The 22,822-nt window shown below is 42.5% G+C and overlaps 2 protein-coding genes across 50 annotated transcripts in view; one reads left to right on the top strand and one right to left on the bottom strand.

The window, feature by feature from the left end:
• Positions 1 to 5,014: 5,014 nt before the first annotated feature.
• The window catches only part of LOC126398131 (plasminogen-like), a 192,159-nt gene continuing 174,351 nt past the window's right edge, over positions 5,015 to 22,822 (bottom strand). For all 49 annotated transcript variants that reach the window (XM_050057357.1, XM_050057527.1, XM_050057551.1 and 46 more), the window contains 14 exons: positions 22,678 to 22,792; positions 22,446 to 22,585; positions 16,718 to 16,838; positions 14,985 to 15,103; positions 13,957 to 14,119; positions 13,661 to 13,836; positions 12,854 to 13,002; positions 12,644 to 12,737; positions 9,772 to 9,886; positions 7,373 to 7,447; positions 7,132 to 7,272; positions 6,917 to 7,023; positions 5,960 to 6,105; positions 5,015 to 5,429 (listed from right to left, as the gene is read on the bottom strand). In XM_050057357.1, coding sequence (XP_049913314.1) covers positions 5,268 to 5,429; positions 5,960 to 6,105; positions 6,917 to 7,023; positions 7,132 to 7,272; positions 7,373 to 7,447; positions 9,772 to 9,886; positions 12,644 to 12,737; positions 12,854 to 13,002; positions 13,661 to 13,836; positions 13,957 to 14,119; positions 14,985 to 15,103; positions 16,718 to 16,838; positions 22,446 to 22,585; positions 22,678 to 22,792 — 1,823 coding nt within the window. In that variant the 3' untranslated portion in view covers positions 5,015 to 5,267. The remainder of the gene's footprint in view (positions 5,430 to 5,959; positions 6,106 to 6,916; positions 7,024 to 7,131; positions 7,273 to 7,372; positions 7,448 to 9,771; positions 9,887 to 12,643; positions 12,738 to 12,853; positions 13,003 to 13,660; positions 13,837 to 13,956; positions 14,120 to 14,984; positions 15,104 to 16,717; positions 16,839 to 22,445; positions 22,586 to 22,677; positions 22,793 to 22,822) is intronic.
• On the top strand, positions 10,107 to 12,635 carry LOC126400564 (histone H2A-beta, sperm-like). The gene is made up of 2 exons (XM_050061372.1): positions 10,107 to 10,139; positions 10,485 to 12,635. Exons 1-2 carry the CDS (start codon positions 10,107 to 10,109, stop codon positions 10,824 to 10,826), a joined length of 375 nt encoding a protein of 124 aa, XP_049917329.1. The 3' UTR covers positions 10,827 to 12,635.

The following is a 22,822-nucleotide window of genomic DNA, read 5'->3' as shown; positions in this document are numbered from 1 at the left end:
GCCAGCTGTTTAGATGTTGATGGCTGTGTTTTGAGTAATTTTCAGAGGAAGGTAAATCTATACTTCTATACAAGCTGTACTCTGACTACTTTAAGTTATATCAAAGTGTCATTTCTATAGTGTTGTCCCATGAAAAGATATAATGAAATATTTGCAAAAATGGGAGGGGTGTACTCACTTATGTGAGATACTGTAGGTTAGACTAGAAGAGAAAGTTAATGTGCTTTGACTGTGAGGAAAAGGGAACTTCAGAGTCCAGACAAGAGTCGATGGAAAGTTAAGTGCCAAAAGGGCACAGTTGCCCCACAAAAATGAGAAGTAAATCCTTACAGTGGAACAAAGGAGGCCTCGTGTGTCCTCCTTTGTTGCACTTTAATTTTTCCCCCAACAATTGCACCAAAGAAGAACAACAAAGAACAGCGTTTTAAGGCACAGCTCAACCCTTGTGAACCACAAGAAAATCCTCACAACACAGGAAAAACTTGAATTACCACCTCACAGTTGTATGCATTCGTGATAACAATAAAATGTTACAAATATGGATGTTGCTGCAAAGAAGCTAAATATTCTAAAAAGTGGATGCTTCACACACATCTTTAACCCGGCAGCACAGAAGATCTATACAATCAGCACACTTTCAAGATGTGCACCCAGATTAGCGTCACTAAATCTGTATCTGACCAAATGTCTCCCCTTCTGTTCCTGAGTTGTCACAGTAAAGTTTACCTTTAAACCTTTGGGATATAAAATGCCATCACTTCATCATTTTATTCAGTTAGAAATTTGTGTGAAATGTTGTCATAATTAGCATACAAATTCTTGAGTTAAGGCCAAAAAAAAAAGTTTTGTGAGGTCACAGTGACCTTTCACCACCAAAATCTGATTAGTTCATTGTTCAGTCCAAGTGGATGTTTGTGCCACGATTGAAGAAATTCCCTTGTGGCGTTCTTGAGATACCACATTTAAGTGAATGAGATGGACCGATACAAGTACAAGAAGATAATGCCTCCAGCCGTGGCTATCATTGGTGCAGAGGCATAAAAATAATCCAAGCTGATATTAGATTCATGTTCAAAGATTGACTGAAAAACAAAGAGTTCACATTAGAAATTGTGAGAATTAAATCTGTTTCTGTCATCAAAGGTTTACTCATGCAGCTCATAATGATTCATGTCTAAACAAGGACAGAGTGATGAATGTGCAGGTGCAATGACTTCACTGGACTCTGAAGACAAATAAACAGTTTCTCATACTGTTACTGGAGGATAAAGATTGCCTTGTGTTCAGAGGGCAGAAGAAGATAAGCTTCTGTACCTTCCTGTCTTCACTGTCCTACCTAAATATATATGTATATGTTGCCTGCTTGAAAAGACAAAACAAACACAAATCAAATTAAACAAGCAAAACCATGTCATCACAATACACACAAAGGTAACAATATAAGTCAGCAACATGTAACATGGCTGCAGTCTGTTCATGTATGATAAACTGGCACAAGAGTCTTTTACAGCACTGCTCTGAGTTCATACTGAGGCTTTCACTGACTCATGTTCACTCATAAAAATAAACATTGAAGTAGCTCGACAAGAGGATATGCTCTGTTTAAAGCTGGGTTAGGAAGAATTCCCTAAAATTAGAAAAAGAGGAAGAAATAGAAAATACACACCTCCTGCTTCTCCCCTGTCTGTCCTAAGCCCCTCCCACTTGATGACCACGAGCATATGAACATGCTTCATACAGTAACCCAGTGTTTCCCAGCATTGATTTAGGTATTCAATGTTATTTCATCGTCGAGTTGCAGGCAACTCATTCAATCAGCCACTCCTTGCTCTGCTATGAGGTGTCCAGCATTCGGCATAATTTGCAAAGCCTGTGGAAAAAAAAACCACTTTGCAAAAGTATGCAAGCAAGCTCAGCGGAGGCCACAGGTAAATTTTCTTGGTAAGGATGCAGAGCAGGATGAAGAAGAGACTGATGAATTGTTCTTCCTATCAAATATCAATGCTGTGGAACAGGGAAATGAGAAGTGGCTTGTCAATCTCAAATTAACACCGTGCATCACTGAACCAGTGACGTATGACCCTAGCCACACAATCACATGTCAGTTAGACACAAAGGCAACAACTGATGTCATCAGCTTCAGAGACCTGCAGCTCATCACACACGATAGCAACTCAGATCTACCAGCCAGCAAAGCCACTATCAAGCTGTATGATGGCTCACTAGTGAAACCAACAGGGATGTGTCATCTCAAAAGCCGACCATGATGGACAAACGTATGACCTGAAGTTCCAAGTCACGCACACATCACAAATGCCTCTGCTTTCTGCAAAAACATGCAAAAGACTCAAGTTGCTGACAGTGAATGAGAAACATGTCATACATTATGTAGATATGGCATCCACAGCAAGCTCACACAACACAGCAGGGGCAAACATAGATGCCACGATCACCACAGAAAAGATCATATCAGAATATGAGGATGTGTTTGAGGGCCTTGGCTGTCTCCCGGGTGAACTACACCTTGAGGTGTACCCCAACATTAAGCCTGTGCAACAACTACCACGACGGATTCCCATTCCACTCAAACACAAGGTCACTGAAGCCATACAGTCTATGGAAAAGAATGGCATCATTAAGAGAGTTACAGAGCCTACATAGTGGATCAGTAACATGGTCGTGATAGAGATGCCGGGGAAGCTGCGCACCTGCATTGATCCCAGTGCGCTCAATAAAGCTCTTCAACGGTCACACTACCAGATGCCAACAATAGAGGAGATACTACCAGACATTGCCAAAGCCAAGGTATTCTCCATGCTTGATGCCAAAGACGGATACTGGCAAGTCAAACTTGACAAAGAGAGCAGTTACCTGACCACCTTTTGGACTCTGCTTGGCAGATTCAGATGGCTGAGGATGCCTTTTGGCATAAAACCAGCAGCAGAAGAATATCAACGTAGACAGCATGAAGCCTTGCAAGGCTTGACAGGCGTGAGTGTCATAGCGGATGATTTTCTCCTCTACGGCTGTGGAGATACTACAGAGGAGGCACTAGCCGACCACGACAGAAACCTCGCTGCCTTGCTGCAGAGGGCCAGAGAGGTTAATCTGAAGCTCAACAAAAAAAGCTAAAGCTGAAACTGCCCAGTGTGCCATATATGGGGCATCTCCTTACCACAGGGGGCCTCCGGCCGGACCCAGAAAAGGTGGCAGCGATTCAGCACATGCAAATACCCACTGATGTTAAATCTCTACAGAGATTCTTGGGGTTTGTGAATTATCTTGCCAAATTTCTTCCGCGTCTCTCAGATGTGTGTGAGCCCCTCCGACGCCTGACGGACAAGGATGTGGAGTGGGCATGGCTGCCACTACATGACTCTGCCCTAGACACTGTGAAGCGACTAGTCACATGTCACCCAGTACTTAAGTACTACAGCCTGCAGGATGAGGTCACGCTGCAATGTGATGCCAGTGAGACGGGACTTAGTGCAGCTCTTCTCCAAAATGGACAACCTGTCGCATTCGCCTCCAGGACTCTGACCCCCACCAAACAGAGATATGCACAAATCGAGAAAGAGTGTCTCGCTATTGTCTTTGCATGTGACAAATTTAACCAATATCTCCAAGGAAGAGACTGCATCACCGTTCACAGTGACCATAAACCCCTGGAAGTTATCTTCAAAAAACCTCTCCTCACAGCCCCAAAGCAGCTGCAGAGAATGCTACTGCGACTCCAAAGATATCATCTGGTGGTGATATACAAACAGGAGAAGGACCTTCATGTAGCAGATTTCCTTTCCAGGACAACACAGCCAAGCACACAGCATGCTCAAATGCAAACACCTTCCACCGTCTATGCCATGGGCCTCACTACCGATGCCCTACAACAGGCCAGCCACCTCACAGACATTAACATTTCAACAGCTTCGCTGGAGTCCATCAGAGCTGCCACAATCAAGGACCCATTGTGCTGTGCACTACAGACTCACATATAAAAAGGATGGCCCACAACCACACGAGCAGTAGCTCTAAGGCTGCGACCCTTTTGGACATACAAGGAGGAGCTCACCACAGACAGTGACCTGATATTCAAAGGCAACAGGGTTTTGATTCCTGGCATCTTGCGGCCAGAATTCCTGCAAAAAATTCACTCTGGACACTCAGGAATAGAAGCTAGTCTCAGGAAAGCACGCAAATCGATCGTTGGCCGGGTTTAACTCAGGATGTACAAACCCACACGTACATTATTATGCTTTTGTGGATAGCTCTCTTTTAGTCTGTTTCTGCATCATGTTGAGGAGGGCCATGCCTGTATAATATTTGTATGTATGCACAAAAACAGCGGATCGGTTGCTCGCTGCTAAAAAAGTGGCCCATCGACACAATCTGGTTTTGAAATGCGGCCCAGTTGAAATAGTAATTGAATAGCCCTGCTGTAGTTTGTTTGTTTGTTAGCTATCTAACAACACATCAGAAATAAGTGTAAGCCAGTCTTGTTCAGTGAATCAGTTTATCATGTACACTCAAAAAATATTTAGGCCTAATATTTAAGATTGTTTGCTTATAAATACATAAACCTGGTTGTTCTATATTTAAAACACATTGGGTTTATTAGCACTATGAAATAAATCACATTACTTATTATACTTATTATTATTATTACTTGAGCTTGTTTTATTTATTCATTTCACAGATAGTTATACATCCTTAGTCCTTAAATTAAATTCATTATGGACGTGGACTTAAAATCATTGTTTTATTTTATGGCCTTGCTGCCCTGGCTTTTGGCCTTTGTGCCCTCAAAAAATTGACAATGCGAAAGGCCAAGTGGCCTTGCCCCTAAAATGATGAAATTCCAGGCCTGGTTGAAATCGTTGTCATATAAACAGGACCTTAGTAACATTTTCTCAACAGCTGTGTGACTGACTCTCCATGCATGTATGTATAGATTTGACGTCAGCTAAAACCAAGGAAGTATTTTTATATACATTTTCTATAAAGCATGACTCCTCCATTTCATTTGTATTAAGTTTTATTTTTCAGCTCTTACAGAGAGACACCTTTACATGCCAAAACCAGACATGTGATTGTCTTATTTTGTTTACATGAGAGAAAACAAAACACCTGTTGACATCAGACAAGACCAGGAAACAAACTGAAGTAGTCATGTTGGAGCAGAACGGTACATGCATGATAAAGTATCTTAAAAGAGCACAATGTCACTTTCTGCGACTGAAGCTACTGGATTATTTTTAGGTGGATGGTTTTTAATTTTCATTGATGGCTTTGTTGATCCAGTTGACAAACTTGGAGACTCGAGCGTAGATGCCGGGTCTCATAGGAGTGGCGCATCCAGCACCCCATGAAGTCACACCCTGCAGGATGTAACTGTTCTGGCTATTACACACCAGGGGACCACCGCTGTCACCCTGCAAGGAGAACAAATAGTTTTCAGTCCAAAACTAGACTGGAAAAGAACACCAGTGAAGTATGAAGGAAGAAAAGTTTTAGAATACAGAACTACAAGTGACAGAGATATGGAAAATGTATATTCACTAACAGATGTAGGTAAAATATGTACAGACAAGTCAAGATTTATATCTAAAATCATATACACTGGGTCTTATATTACACCTTTGGCAATCATTGCAGTTGATTACAATAACATGTAGTTAATGAAGTGCTGCGCTCTGTGAGTCCATTAGAACAAGAAGCCACTTGCTCGGACAGTTTAGTCCAGTGAAGTAACATAATGGGCAGTTGTACTGAACAATGTGGCTGAATGATTTTACTTCATAATAATTAGATTTTAATAAAAGTAATGTTTTATTTTCCAGGTCTGTAATGTCCTAATACTAAATAAAATGCTACTGTATCACAAAAGAGACCATGGTCAACAGCAAAACACAGCACTATGTAGTTTTCTAAGATGGTCCCCAGTTTTTGTAGTTTTTCATACCTGGCAGGTGTCCATTCCTCCCTCGTTGATTCCAGCACACATCTCATGGTCCTTGATTAAGCCGTTCATGTACGATGGACGATTACAGACCTTGTTCTCGATCACAGGAACCCCAGTTTCCTTCAGGACACCTTCACCTCCCGTACCTGCAACACACCTCAACATAGTTATCCAGTTTCTAGATTTAGACTATTTAGGGTATCTGTAATTGAAATAGCAACAAATGTAACAAAATCTGTTAAATTCGGTTTTTCAATGTGGGATTATTTCTATTTACTGGGCTTTTACAATTGACAACCTAAAGTCACCAGATCATTTACCTTGATTTTGGAGAAATATACTGTATATTGTATTGTATTGTATTGTATTGTATTGTATACTACTTTTTTTCAACATTATATAATCTACAGATGGTAACTTTTCTGAAAATAACTGTAATACTTCAAACTGTCACTATAATCTATGAGACAGATGGTCTGTGAAAAAATCCACGTCCCTCCTCCGACTGCCTTTACTGCCATTAATGGTATTTACTAGAATCTACCGGGGCAGAGGCGTCTCTAACACAGCTGTTAATCAGGGATTGTGAACTGTGGTCAAACTGTCAAACTAGGCAGCGCTGTTCAAATATGAATAAAGATTCTGTAGCTGCATTGCACATTTCATAAATGTTTTCAGAAACGCACGTCAAAATACTGTTTAGCTGTAAAATAAGAATATTTGTAACCTGGCAGCCATGTTGGACACAGCATACTGAAATACCAAGCATGCCCACCAGCCAGACCAACTTTCTTATTTTACAGCGACACAGAACACTAAAATATGTTTCTGAAAACATTTGAGAAGAAGTGAGGGCTGGCCAGCATGTCCACACTTTTAAAAACAACCTCACTCTCAACTTAAATTGGTCCTCACAAAGATAGCACAAGACACGCAGACAACCATAACGTACTGTACCTTGGGTTTGACCCCATCCGGTGACATAACACTCAGTTCTAGCAGGAACAATGTAGTCCTGCTCTGGCAGACAAACTGGCAGGACTTTGTCGTTTATTAATGCAGGGCTGAAAACACACAAAACTTGAGTTAAGGAAGGATAATTGCATCAGAACCACTATGATTATTAATATTTGAACCAGTGGTGACAGTAGGATGATCAGTCCAGTTTTTACCTCTGCAGTTTGAGCAGAGCAATGTCGGCGTTGTTGGGCACGCGCATCAGTTTCTCCACGTTCCTTTCCTGTTGCGATGGCTCATTGCCTGACTTTGTGTGGACACCCAGGAATACCTTGTAGTATGAAGGGTCCTCAGATCTACAGTACACAACACGTTTATAAATCTACACACAAGCTGTACAGAGGTTAGCTGGATTTAATTATTATTATTATTTTTTTTAATAATCATCTCACTGACTTGCCCAGGCAGTGTGCAGCAGTAAGGACCCACTGAGGGTGAATCAGACTTCCTCCACAGAAATGAAATCCCCCACTGGTAGAAAGAGACAACAGTAAAAAGAAAGATAAATATATGACCCATTTAAATAATGAAAATATTAATGAATAAAATAAGATAATTAAAATATTGTAACATATCAGCCAGCATCCACTGTTAAAGGTCCAGGGTGTAGGATTTAGGGGCATCTATTCACAGAAATGGAATATGATATTCATAACTATCTTTTCATTTGTTTATAATCTGAAATCAGAGTCATCATGTTTTTGTTACGTTAGAATGAGCCATTTATATCAACATACGGAGAAGGCCCTATTCCACATGTTGTTTGTTTGTTTTTTTTTGCACACATTGGGTCTCATTCATGAAAGATTTGCACATAAAAGCCTACGCTACTAAAAACCTATCCCGGATTCAGGAACGCCACGAGAAACTCAGATTTGATCGTAAATACGTGTGTATGATCATGAATGCCAATCCATCGTAAAGTGACAGTGCGCTCCTGGTAATCAGCAATTAGCATAAATCCCCGCCCATGAATAGCCAATGACCACCATATAAGGCATCCAGTCGACCTGTCAGTCATGGCGCAAAGAAAGAAAGAGAGAGAAAGAATAAAGAAATTTTCTGAAGCGGAGATCGAAATAATTTTGGGTGAAGTGGACTTAAGAAAAAACATTTTATTTTCTTCAGTTAGTAGTGGTGTGACAGGGACAGGCAAAGTGAAGATTCATTTGTGGGGTTTTGAATGAAGTGGGAACAGGAAACCAGAGATGTTTTGTGCGTAATGGATAAACTCTAAATCAGTGATGGCTGTCGGAATGTAGAGCTATTTAACATTTATTTTAACAAATGATACGGATAACATATAGCCTACAGCAGTTCTGTATGCATCGTCTTCAAATTATTTGAATCTTAATAGCCTAAAGCTCTGTTTTATACAACGTAAATTAAACATTTTTCAAATCAGATTTATTCATTGAAATGATCAAAAAGCCACAAAACAACAACAACAACAAAAAAAAACGTGTTGTCTCAAATAATTCTTTCAGCTGGCGCGTGCTCCTTCATGGCTCCACCACCTGCTGCTCCTGCTGCCCCTGTTGAACCCAGGCACCGAGGCCAAAGAGGCTGTGATCCAGCTGTCCTTACGGATATTTTTATTATCATCATTCAACATGTAGAAAGAACGTGTAATCTATTCAGTTGATTTACATAGATAATTCACAATCATGAACCTAATCTGGATCTTAAACCTGCTAACTGCCAACTAATTTAACTAAATGTGTTATATTTTTAATATTTTGTCATGTTTAGATTAGCTACGTGTTTCAAAGGCATCTGTGTATTGTGTACATAACAGAGCGCAATACAAATTAAAATTGTAATTTCCAGTAGTGACAAGCAATATTTATGTGCTTTACTAAATCTACACAAGCACTACGAGTGGTCAGGAGCAGGAGTAGATTTTGTTAGTAGCTACGAAAAGATCAGAGAAAATATTGATGAATGCAGACATGCACGTAAATTTCCGTCTGCGAACAGTTTACACACAAATTCTTTCTGCTCACGTTTCATGAATGAGACCCATTGTGTATTTGTTTCAAAAATACTTAATACTATTTTCTATTGTTTTTTTTAATTTCAGGGCAGTAATATTAAGTGTTTCTGCCATGATAGTTGAATATATTTTTTCACCACACTAAAGAATAAAACTCTTGAAAAAAATACAATCTTCCTTTAGCAAAATTATGTAACTGTAATGGTTTGAAAGTAGTCCCAGATTTAGTCAGTAGATTCTGACAATGACAATAAAAGTGGGTCATGCTTGGTGAAATAGAAAGAAACTGATGGTTACTTCTGTGACCCCATTGTATACATTAGAGCAGGGGCCTTCAACATTTTTTAGGCTAAGGACCCTTTAGCTGAAAGAAAGATGGAGCAGGGACCCCTTCCTACATATATAGTATAAATTGCATTGTATATTAAATTGGGCAGGTGGAGGTCAGGCAGAAGGCCATATCAGCCTCAGGCTGCAGTCTTAAGCTGTATTTGCTTTTCAGGTAGGTGAGGGAGGAAACTCCACTTTCACAAAGATAAGTTGTTGCAAAAGGTAAAGTTCATGTATATTTTCAGACATATTTTAATTTTTGAAAAAAAAAAAAAAAAAAATCAAATTTAAAAAAAAAATCAAACAATAATTTGGGGGCCCCCCCTGCAGTAACTCTGAGGACCCCCTGGGTGTCCCGGACCCCTTGTTGAAGACTTAGGCATTAGAGGTACAAAGTGGGGCATCATCTTTTAAGAAACCCAATATCACTTATACTTTTATCAAATTTTGCAAATTTTGTTCTACTCACGTGGTCTGGAGGCTGATTTGCCAGGGCCACGAGTGAGGTTTAGACACGCAGCCTCCCACGATCCGACCAAAACAACGCTTTGGTGTGATGACTGGTGTCCCACATTTCGAATCAACTATAAGGAAAGTTCAGAGTCATGAATTCTTGCAGGAGAAGTGAAACACAAACATTGAATTTGTTTAAATTGGTGTCATCTAACAAGACTTAAAGTTTACAGCCATGGCAAGCAGCCTGTGAGGATAATGCTCGGACACATGATAAAACAAAATAGTTAGATGGACAAAAAATTGAGTCTGACCATTCTTATTTTCAGGTGAATATACACTGAAGTAGGCATGTGCCGGTTACCGGCGTCACGGTTTACCACGGTAAAAGAATGTCACGGTGTCACTAACCGCCAATTTTCCATTCCGACGGTAAAGGCCGACGGTGTAACCTGCGCTACGTTTCATAAATGGGAACTTCAGGAACTGAAAACTCAGAAATAACTCTGTGCCAGTAGTACATTTTAACTGGCACACACTCTGAAATCATGCATGTGCAGCCGCTGCAGTCAGCACAATTATTGGGGGGGCAGCCTCAGTCAGTCAGTCAGTACGTCAGTAATCAGTGTAAATCCACTCACGTGCAAACTGCAAACATGGCTGGAGGAGGCGAAGCTAAACTTTTCCCACCGGTGAAAGGGACAAAGTCGGTGGTGTGGGACCATTTAGGCTATCAGAAGAACCCCCAGAGCCAAGGCAAAGACCCGCTCCTCCCGTGGTGGGCTCCAGTTCCCAGTCGGCCGTGTTCACAGGCTGCTGCGCAAAGGAAACTATGCGCAGCGTGTCGGTGCCGGTGCCCCCGTCTACCTGGCGGTTGTGCTGGAGTATCTGACCGCTGAGATCCTGGAGTTGGCTGGAAACGCTGCCCGCGACAAAAATAAGACCCGTATCATCCCCCGTCACTGGCAGCTGGCTGTCCGCAACGACAAGGAGCTCAACAAGCTGCTGGGTGGAGTCACCATCGTGAAGTTAAGAAACAGCTCTATTAAACTTTTAACGGGTTTATATTAGCCGACACATTTAAACAACTGGTGTGATGATGCGTTGCACTGACAGGAGATGCCTGGTACGTGCTGTCGCTCATGAATGGTCAAACGAATATTAGCCTACTGTTTTAAAGTGTAGAACGCGAAAATAGGACGACGCCTGTATTGTTATTATTATTATTATTATTATTATTATTATTATTATTATTACTGCGGTAATACCGGTTACCGTGGTATTTTTGCCTACGGTTATCATACCGTCAAAATCTCATACCGGCACATGCCTACACTGAAGAAAACATAATTATTATATCATGTTCCATTTTTGCCACTATATCCCCCTACACACTGTTCCTTTAAATGTGTTGGGATTCACGGGACCACAGATGATTTGTCATTTCTTAAAATCTAAACTGGACATGTGAGGGCTTTTCTTCTCTGCATGCTCTTTGTTCCTCAGACAAAGAGAGCTATTTCTCACCTCAGTGAGACCAGTCGTCAAACTTGATTGGACAGGACTTTTACAGTGACATGTGACTCTCTGATGTCAGAGGCAACTGTAGAAGGTCTGCTCCCTTCAGACAGTCTTCCTCTTGCTCGTGAGCTGTCGACCAGCTCACACCACCTCTAGCTCCTGGGCCTTTGGCCAGCCCAGACAGACCTCTCTTCCTCCTGGGCTCTGACCAACTCAGAGGCCATTGCCCCAAACCACTAAAGGGAGGGCAATTGCCCACGCTCAAGGCAGAGGCAAACCTGAACCAGAGAAGTTAGATTTGCAAGCACAAGGTTTGCAACTAACTTTCCAGCAACAAGGAGAACCAAGTTCAGTTAGCACCCCAGCATCTAACTCTGCAGCTTCCTCAGATCTGCAACATAGCTTTATCACAGCTTTACAGGCTAAGCAAGACTGTTTTACTTGTTGTATGTGATTTAATACTGTTGAGTCATTGTGATTGTTTGCAGTTAAGTCATTGGTTAGTTGGCTTCGCCAAAGCTACAGTAAGTGATGTTAGTTTGCTAATGCTGTTCATAGACAACATCTTGCATGCAACTAAACATCCCCTGCACTGATCCAGACCCTTTGCAACACAGATCACATTCACATAGACTCATTTACAAACAGGCTTTCAACAGAGCTACACCCAAAGAGGCAACTCAAAGTTAAATATAATTCTTTGGAATCATACCTGCTGTCTGTTTAATGTTGCACAAGGCTGAATGACTAGTTAACCTCTGCTGCATCAAGAACTCCGAAATCCTTCAGGCTTTACTGTTAATTTGGTTATGGTTATTAATTTAATTATTAATCAAAAATTCCAAATTAATAGTTTAGTGTATTTTATGAGACTGCTATCTTAAACTGACTATCATTTTCCCTTTTCGGGAATAGTGCCCCACGAGGTAATTTAATGTAAATTAAGTTATATTATTGAACATAATCAGTAATTATTATTATTATTCATTAATTATTTCCGATAGCCAATTTGATACTCTATTTGGACATCTAGGTCAGGCCCGTGTTAAGGCTTAAGTCCAAACAGATGGTGCCGCTGTGTAAAACATAACACTGGTACCTAGATCACAACAAATAGTATCCCCTCTTTTACAGTATCACCAATATAATTTACAACATTAATAATGTCCCCCCTCTAGGCCCAGAATTGTTCCCTACATTATTGGTGCCCCTTGGTGAGGCCTAATATTGTTGTTCCCAACAAATGTAATTCATCCAATATTTTTTATTTTTTGGGGGAGATTTCACTCTGGACAACACACAGGTAGAGTGGTTAAAAAGTTCAATGATTAATTGTAACCCTCTACATACAAATAGTGTTCACATACCACAGTTTGGGATGTGACAGTAGTCCCATTTTTTGTTATTGTCAGTAGTATAGCACCACGGTCCGCTCGCATCACTGTCTGGGTTTCTGCAGCTCTGACAGTGACATACAAAGAGGGAATCAATTTAAATGTTAACACACACACACACACACACACACACACACACACACACACACACACACACACACACACACACACACACACACTTACATTTCCCTCCAGCCCCTTGTCAGGGTGAGTTTCTGGGGTGAAGCTTTTGTGTTGGTGAGGGCTCTGAGCACTCCAGGCCTGGCAGGTCACACCCTCAGTGGTGATGGAGGTTGGACCCCGGTATGTTTCTCCATTTCCAGTCTTACAGTCTAATGCAACACAAAGAACAACAGACTAAAAAAACTAAAAATGTGACAGTGTAATGTACCTGTTTAGTCTTATGCTTTAGTATCAGTTGACCTTTAAAAATACATGTCCAGGCAGTATACTCTGCTTGATCATAACCAGTCACACCTTGGTTTATTGTTTCATGTATCCACATAATGTGCACACACACACACACACACACACATTGGTGTAATGTATTGGATGCAGGATCTGATAGGATCTGATGTTCAAGGACTAAAGTGGGAAGTACCTAGGGTCTGATAGGATTTGATGTGCATGTATAACACCACTGTGTTCGGGCTTATGTGGGAAGGATTAAAGAGAAGAGGTGGAGATTCGACAGAATCTTCACCAGCATAAAAAGAGAGCACACAGAAAGCAAAACTTCAGTCCTGCTCCGGAGCTTGACTCATTGAGTTGTATGTGTTGTTGCCTGCGAACACATTAAACTCAGTTACACTCGATTCTATGTGACTCATGTGATTCCTTGACTGCTGAGTATTTGGTTTTAAAGATACTTATTTTGGACAAGAGCAAAAGGAGTCTAAAAGTTGAAGACGAGGTCGGGACCCACCAGGCCTAATTCCAGGCCCCGAATTCTGCTTCATCAAATGCATATGTAGAGGTTGACTAATTTACCTTTTTGTGGTTCAGCTGTAGTAGTTGTATGGGACTGGGGATCAGGTGTGGTTGTGGGTGTATCGGTCGTGCATTTTTCCAAGTTGCAGTACTCCCAGCGAGTTTCACTGTCAGTGGTATAACACCAGGGCATCTCCTCATTGTCGGGGTTACGACAGTAGTTCTCATCCAGGCCTCTGACAAACAACAGACAGTAATAACGATGAACACATGTAGAGCAAACAATTAAGGCGACAGACTGTATGTCCCTCTTCTATGAAAAATGTTGAAAAATTTTCAGTGACAGTAGCTCTTACTTGCAAGGAAAGTTGTCAAGCGTGCGGTCGTGTTGGTGTGGCTCCTGAGCCGACCAGCTCTGGCATGTTTTGCCAGATTTAGTCACGGCAATCGTGCCTCTGTACGCTTCACCGTTACCATTGACACAGGTCAGCTCTGGGACGATGGTTGGAGGCTTGGATGCTGAGCACAGAAGATGAGATGGATTAATTGGAGAACTCAGGGAAAAAATAAGTAGAGGCAGTGTTTTAAAGAATTTCAAATATTAATGAAACTGACTTAAGCCCCTTTTACACTGCCAGATTTTCGGCGAATGTTGGGCCGTTTTGCCGGCAATCTGCGAGTGTTTAGACACACAGAGCTGGATTGGCGAGTTGATTCGAGGAATTTTCTGCCTTGTAGGGTAGTCATATTGACGGAACCCTTTTAGTTTAAACAGACCGAGGCGGCCTTCCGCAATGGGAGGGGCTGTTGATGACTTGTGGGAGGAGCTGGATAAACAGGAAAAAGCTGATAGCAGGAATTAGCGAGCAGCTAGTAGCAAGAGGGAAATGCAAACCTGACAAACACTGTAAAGATGAGCAACTGGGGAGACAAGGAATTGCGCACCCTCCTTGCCCTCGCAAACGAAGAGGCCATTAACCGTCAGATGACAGGAACGGTGAAGAACGGGCCGACTTACGAGAGAATCACCGAAGGACTGATGTACTATGTTTATCGTTTTAATTTTGTCAAATAATCACGTTGTAACAATATCAAAATAATTAAAGTGGTATTTTCTTTTCTTCCTCAGGATGTGGTGCAGGGTCAGTTTGACAGTTCAGTGGTCCTGCAGCAGGAAGTGGTAAACATCACAAGGAACTTAACTCACACCTTTTGTTTAAAGGTGTGTGCACCTAAGCAGCTTAAACACATTTATACTCTCGTGAATAAAATTCCTCTGACCCTGACTCTCAATGATGGAAGCTTGGTCTGGTTTAAAGTGTTATAATAGTGAAATAGGGCAGAAGTAAAGGAAACACATAAAATAGGAAATAGGAACACATACTGCAGCGGGGTATGGTGCAATAGTCCCATCGTGTGGACGGATCGGTGGTGAAGCACCATGGTTGGCGTTCACCATCAGGGTTTCTGCAGAAGTTCTCTACAAGATCTTTATCTGAAAGACTAGAGGAATCAAAAATTAAAAATAAATTGTCAGGACAAAATTCAATGTTTAACTCCCAGAAGATCAGGATATGTGCTGCTTTGGAACTTGGATGTTCTGGTCTTAATACTTGTAAGTATTTAGTGAGAAGGACAGAAATTAAAGAGGTTGTTTGATGGGTGAGAGAGGTCCTTTAAAACTTTAAAGCCCTCCCTTTGTATCCTAGCCTTATAAATTTCCACCAGGGGTGTGACATCACATCCAGTAATTCTGGGTACCACTATATCCAGCTGTCTATTGTCCTCAGCTGACATGTTGCCAAACCACAAAGTTATTGTGTAGGTCAGGAAGCCCTCGACTGCTGCTCTATAAAACTGCATCAAACAATCTGGATGTTCCACATTTTTTAAATTGTCTTAACCTCCTGAGAGGCTTTTGTTTGGTATGCAATTCATATTTTTCCTTGCTATTTTGGATTAGTAGGACCTGATTAGCTTAAAAACTAAGCATTGGCTTTGAACCAGAGGTAGTTTTGAAGTAGGTCGTTCTCATAGGGGGACAATGAGTTGATTTTCAAGTGTGTAATGAAGTAGAAAATGATTTATTTTAATGTGTGAACATTGTTGTGCAATAAACAAAATTGCAAACAATGCTACATTTGTTCAGTGTTTTGTAACTCTGTGGGTTAGGGGTCAGTGCTAAAGTCTAAAACTGTTCAAAACTGTTAATTTCAATGCCTGAAACTGAGTTGGCAAAGATGGCCGCCATCTTGTTTTTACATGGATTAGTGTAGTGTGCTTTTGCCACCACTAGATGACACAAAAAAGTGTCAACGAATGAGGACAATAGGTCTAAGTTAAGCAAATGAAGTTTAAGGTGCAGCTAACCCAAAATATAATGCCCTCATACAAGGATGCAGGGTTGCATGATGTTAAAAACAAGACTCTGGTGTGCTTTATTGAGAATATTAGTGCTGTTGTCCTCTGAATTCAAGGAAAGGGAGATTGTCAGTCCCAGAAATTCGTAGCTGTCCACATGTTGCATTTCAGCAAGGTAACCAAGAATAGGTGATCCCCACAGCTCCTGTGAAGTCCACTGCTAATTTCTTGGTTTTGGAAGCTTATAATTCCAAGTTGTTTGCATTACACTAGTCTACCAGAGATATAACCTGACTAGTCATTTGTGTACAGGGAGTACAAGAGTGGGGGCATTACACACCCCTGTGGAGCCCAGTGCTAATAGTTGTAGCTGTTGCTACAAACAGTCAAGGAGACACTGACACGGACTGTTCAACTCCCAAATGAAAGAGTTTGTTCTACAGCCCTGATGGGAAAAGAGTATTAAAAGCTAAACTGATATTGACAAAGAGATCTAAGTGTTAGAGGCCTCTAGGTGTTAAGAAATCATCACAGAGCAGTTCACAGAACTGATACAGCTCTAAGACAACACTGGAGAAATTGTTACATTCCAGGCGTTCAAAAGTTTCATGACAACATCTGTCAGAGCCACAGGTCTGTAGTCATTCAGCTTGGGTTGGGTTTCAAAGTTGATACATTCACACATACATTTATCAAATATCAAGTAATCCTGCGTGTGGTTAGTTGACAGATTGATGTGCTGTTTGGTCGTCTTACACGTGAGGGTCATAGCCATGGCTGTGAGGTTCCTGGGAGTCCCAGCGTTGGCAGGTGTAACTGTCTTCTGTAATGGAGATGTTTCCTCTGTAGTCCTCACCATTGCAGTGCATACACTCATCTGTAAAGGAACAAGCACAGACACATGACATTACCTCTCTGCTGTATTGGTCTACTGTGGCACTTTTGATGACACTTTATACAGTGCACTATACACTTGTATATAAAAAGACGTAAGAAGAAAAAGAAAAACATAAAAGAAAAAAAAAAGAAAAGATTGTCAGGTGCACATCCATGATGGGAACCTCCTGTCCCACCACACCCCAAAGGTGCTCTACTGGATTGAGATCTGGGGACTGACCATTACACCACCACCAGCAGCCTGAACCATTGATACAAGGCAGGATGGATCCATGCTTTTATGCTGTTTATGCCAAATTCTGACCCTACCATCATCAGAGCAGATATTGAGACTCATCAGACCAGACTGCAGACCTTGGACAAGTGGTTATTTGAGTTTCCATTGCCTTTCTATCATCTTGAACCAGTCTGGTCATTCTGCTCTGACCTCTTGCATCAACAAAGCATTTTCACCCAGAGAAATGCTGCTCACTGGATATCATCTCTTTACTGACCATCCTCTGTAAACCCTAGAGATGGTTGTGGGTGAAAATCCCAGTAGATCTGCAGTTTCTGAAAATGCAGACCAGCGCGTCTGGCACCAACAACCATGCCACGTTCAAAGTCACTTAAATCACCTTTCTTCCCCATTCTGATGCTCAGTTTTTGAACTTCAGCAGGTCGTCTTGACCATGTCTATATGCCTAAATCGTATAGCGTATAGCCTATTTTACACAAAATGAATATTCACAGCCAATATAAGAAAACCTAAACGTGACAGTTGAGTGTATTATTTGTGTTCCCTTTTACGCAGGTGGAACTTGCCCGCCGTGCACACCTCTCCTCCCTCTCCGGCCCCTGGCTGTTGGTCAGAGGCATCTCATCTACTGTGCCCCTACCTGTTTTATTTGCAGACGTTTTATTATACGCCAATTTTTCTTTTGTTCTTCCTCTGATGCCTTGATACGGGCCCGGCGCCACGAGGGGGCGAGGGGGGGCACTGCCCCTTCAGTTTGATTTTTTGCCCCCTCAGTTTAAGTTTTGTGTACCGTAGTAAATCTGCAAAAACAACAAAAATACTGGTCCAACCAACCAGTATTTTTGTTGTTTTTTTTAACATAGGGTTATGGTGTTTGAGAGGAGAGTGAAACACCATAACCTCCTGTTATTTGCCGTAATTTCAGAACCATGGACAGAGCCGTTTGTTGCGTGTTGTATTAGGTTTGGCCTCACGGCGCACCGTAGTATGTGATTTAAGCTAGCTTGATTGGCGGGTAGGTAGGCAGGTATAGCATTAGGAGTCTTGCCTAATGACCTTACTGGATAATATTCGCTCTGGCCGGGATTCGAACACCCTAAGCACAAAAAGTAAGGAAATTTCTTTTTAGTAGATTATTTCTGTGTTGTAACAATGCTTCTGGGCAATAAATCTTACACCGTTTAATCTCAAGCCTGTTTATTTCCCTTTTAAATGCTGCCACATTTGTGAGGAACATGCATTTGTGGGATGAGCAGCAGAGCTGAGTATGTGGGTTGCGCCCATGAAAAATTTGCCAAATCTTCTCTGCCAATGCCAAACAGCTTTTTTTTTTTTGCTGTTGAATCTTGTTTGGTGTTGTTTGGTGGATTGGATGATTGAAGTCTGAAGAAACAAGACAGATATTGGCAATTTAACAATTTATTCATTTAACAAACAGGAGCCTCAGTAGCGTGTGGAAGAACCATACACAGCCACAACAGCCTGGCACCTTCTCCTCATGCTGGTCACCAGTCTGGTCTCACACTGCTGTGGGATGGCAACCCATTCTTCAGCATTTGTCGCAAGTCAGACAACATGGTTGTGTTGGTCACTCTGGCACCAACAGCATGCCCAAGCTGATCCCACAAGTGATCAGTGGGATTGAGGTCAGGACTGTTGGCAGGCCATTCCATCCTCTCCACTCCCAAATTCTGGAGGTAGTCTCTGATAAACTACCTTTGTGGGGGCGAGCATTTTCATCTTGGAGGATAGAGTTCGGTTCCAGACTGTGGAGATATGGGATTGCCACTGGTTGCAGAATTTCATCTCCATATCTCTCTGCATTGAGATTGCCTCCAATGATGACAAGCCTTGTTTTTCCTGTGAGGTAGATGCCGCCCCACGCCATCACACTGCGTCCACCAAAAGATGTTACTCTATCGGTGCAGCAATCAGCAAAGCATTCTCCGTGTCTTCTCCACACTTTGACCCTACGATCCAACTGCCGTGGGCAGTATCTGGACTCATTGCTGAACACTGATGGACTCGGGGGGGCGGATTGTCTGGTCAGAGAGCCGTTGGCCATATTGTCGTGCAAACCTTGACTACAAATCTGTAGAAGACTGCCTATGGTCTGTAAGTGCTGACAGGATGAGGAGATGGTCCTCTTGGGGTGCCATCTTCTTGGGACACCCACATCACGGCCTGTCTCTGACATCCCTCATTATATGGAACTTGGCCTTCAGTTTGCATATGGTACTAGGGCTCACTCCAAATAATTCCACATCTTGGTTTTGCAGAACACCAGTTTGAAGTTACCCTATTGCACGGGCCCTATCCAGACCAGTCAAATGTGGCATTCCGATTCTTGGAGCAGACACCAACTGACCACTGTAGCAGGGCCTATGCTCACAGCTGCTGACAATCAGGTGCCAATCAACCACCTGATTGTCAGCACCTGGGGGTACCAGGAGCTCAAATCAAGAGTCAGTAGCAACAGCAAAAAAAGCTGTTTGGCATTGGCAGAGAAGATTTGGCAAATTTTTCATGGGCGCAACCCACATACTCAGCTCTGCTGCTCATCCCACAAATGCATGTTCCTTACAAATGTGGCAGCATTTAAAAGGGAAATAAACAGGCTTGAGATTAAACGGTATAAACGGTATAAGATTTATTGCCCAGAAGCATTGTTACAACACAGAAATAATCTACTAAAAAGAAATTTCCTTACTTTTTGTGCTTAGGGTGTTCGAATCCCGGCCGGAGCGAATATCATCCAGTAAGGTCATTATGGCAAGACTCCTAATGCTATACCTGCCTACCTCAGATATAGGCGATTACAATTATTTCTGATATTGGGCTTTATAAATAAAATTGATTGATTGAATACAGATAGAGTTATACTGGCTTGGTCATCGCCCGTGTCAACAAGGTCCACGTCAGTTGCTAGGGAACCAGGGTATTCTGATGGCAAATGGGTTACTGGAACAAGACATACATGGACAAGGGCGTAGAACACAGAATTGATGGAATGTTACTATACCAGCAATCCTAGAGAGAGGGGATATTTGCAGAAAGAGATCTATGGATACTTCGAAACCCACAATCAAGACTAACTACTTGGATGCAAGATGGACATGGTACATAAGAACCAGTACCCTCCATGGAAGAGACGGCTGGAGGCCAAGATAAAGCCAACAAGGAGAGAAGTTGGCCAACTAGCAGAGCTACACATTGGTGACATGGTGAATAAAGGGGTACCAAGGAAATTCAACAAGCTCTCCATTCCTGAGGCCCTCGAAACTGCCAAACAAAGAATAACAGCTCTGGCCACCCGGCTGAAGAGATACACCAAAGAAGTAGAAGCCCGGAGATTAAACAAGATGTTCTACACTGAACCAGCCAAGGTGCTCTCTCAGTGGCAGGAAAATAAAAGCAGGTCAGACCCACCAAGAGCTGAGATGGAAACATACTGGAAGGGCATATGGGAAAGAGAAGCATCACACAACACTGATGCCCAATGGCTCGTGGACCAAGAGCTGGCAATAGCAGATATCCAGGAAAGAGTGTCAAAGATGATATGATATGATATGATATGATATGATTCATACATACTGGCTGAATAAGCCAGCTAGCTCCATGAACGCCTAGCAGCACAGATGACCCAGCTGCTATGGGATGGGACCCACCCAGAATGGCTGACAAAGGGCAGGACAGTCCTGATCATGAAAACCCCCCCAGAAGGGAATCATCCCATCCAACTACAGACCAATAACCTGTCTCTCCACAACATGTCAGACATCATAGCCAAGAATGAGTAAGAGATCGACTCACTGATCCACACCACCAGGATCTACAGCAAGGACATAGGGATGTCATTCAGATTAGACAAGTGTGGCCGGATGGTATCAAAGAGAGACAAGATGATCAGAACTGAGGGAGTTGACCTACCAGAGGGCAACATAGGTGATATCCAGGACAGCTACGAGTACCTTGGGATCCCACAGGCCAATGGAAATCAAGAGGAGGCCGCAAGGAAGTCGACCACAACCAAATACCTCCAGAGAGTAAGGCAAGTCCTGAGGAGTCAGCTGAATGGTCAGAACAAGGTCCGAGCCATCAACATGTACGCACTGCCAGTCATCAGATACCCAGCTGGGGTCATAAGCTGGCCAAAGGAGGAGATAGAAGCCACAGATACCAAGACAAGAAAGCTCCTCACCATGCATGGAGCGTTCCACCCCAAGTTCAGCACCCTGAGGCTATACACTAAGCGGAAAAAGGGAGGCCGAGGACTAATGAGCATCAGAGCCACTATCCAGGATGAAACATTCAAAATCCAGGAGTACATCAAGAGGATAGCCCCAAAGGATGAGCTGCTAAGTGAATGTCTCAGACAACAGAAACCTGATGAGGACAAAGAGGTGGAGGAGCAAACAACATAGAGGGACAAGCCCCTACATGGTACATACTACCGTCAGATAGCGGAAGTGGCTGATATCAAGAAGACCTACCAGTGGCTGGAGAATGCTGGACTGACAGACAGCACGGAGGCACTAATAATCGCAGCACAAGAACAGGCCCTAAACACAAGGGCCATAGAGACCGGGGTCCACTACGGCAGATCAGACACAAGGTACAGACTTTGCAAAGATGCTGCTGAGACGGTCCAGCACATAGTGGCATGGTGTAAGATGCAGGCAGGATCAGCGTACATGGAGAGGCACAACCAAGTGGCTGGGATAGTGTACAGGAACATCTGTACCCACTATGGACTTGAAGTACCCAAATCCCGATGAGACACACCACCAAAGGTGGTTGAGAACAACAGGGCTAAGATCCTGTGGGACTTCAGCTTCCAGACTGACGAACAGCTGCTGGCTACCCAACTGACATAGCGGTGGCTGACAAACACCAGAAGAGGGCAGTGGTGGTAGATGTGGCAATACCAGCAGCCAGCAACATCAGAAAGAAGGAATACGAAAAGGTGGAGAAGTATCAAGGGTTGAAAGTACAACTGGAACAGATGTGGAAGGTCAAAGTTGACGTGGTCCCCGTGGTAGTAGGAGCACTCGGGGCAGTGACCCCCAAACTGGGAGAGTAGCTCGGGCAGATTCCAAGAATAACATCTGAAGCCTCAGTCCAGAAGTGTGCAGTCCTAGGAACAGCTAAGATACTGCGCAGAACCCAAGCTTAAGGATGTACACATACTGTATATATATATATATATATATATATATATATATATATATATATAAGAATAGGCATTGATTTATGACACAGCAACAGTTCGTATTTGTGCCTTGCTGTCACTGATATCACACACAAACAAACAAAACAATAAACACATGAAATAAATAAATTATTTACCAGTGCAGGTGGCTACATCGCAGTATTCCCAGCGGGTGTCTGGGTCAGTGGTGTAACACCAGGGTCCCTCACTGGCTCCATCAGGGTTCCTGCAGAAGTTGGACTCCAGGTCTGCTCGGGGATATTCCTCCGGTGTGAAGCTGCAGCACACACATTGACAAAAATTAGATGAACAGATATAAAAGGATACGATGTGATGTGTAAACTGACATGATGTTGCATGAATACATACTTAGGTGTGTGTGGGTATCTTGCTGCCCAACTCTGACACGTCTTTCCTGTTTTTGTTTTGGACTTTGTTCCTCTGTATTGTTTTCCTGTTCCAAATGTACACTCCAGGATGTACACTGCACAAGAAAAAATATACACCAAAGGAA

This window comes from Epinephelus moara, chromosome 2, assembly GCF_006386435.1.
Source record: "Epinephelus moara isolate mb chromosome 2, YSFRI_EMoa_1.0, whole genome shotgun sequence".
Classification (NCBI taxonomy): domain Eukaryota; kingdom Metazoa; phylum Chordata; class Actinopteri; order Perciformes; family Serranidae; genus Epinephelus; species Epinephelus moara.
Note: the sequence above shows the minus strand (reverse complement) of the source record. Positions and strands in the feature narration are given on the sequence as shown.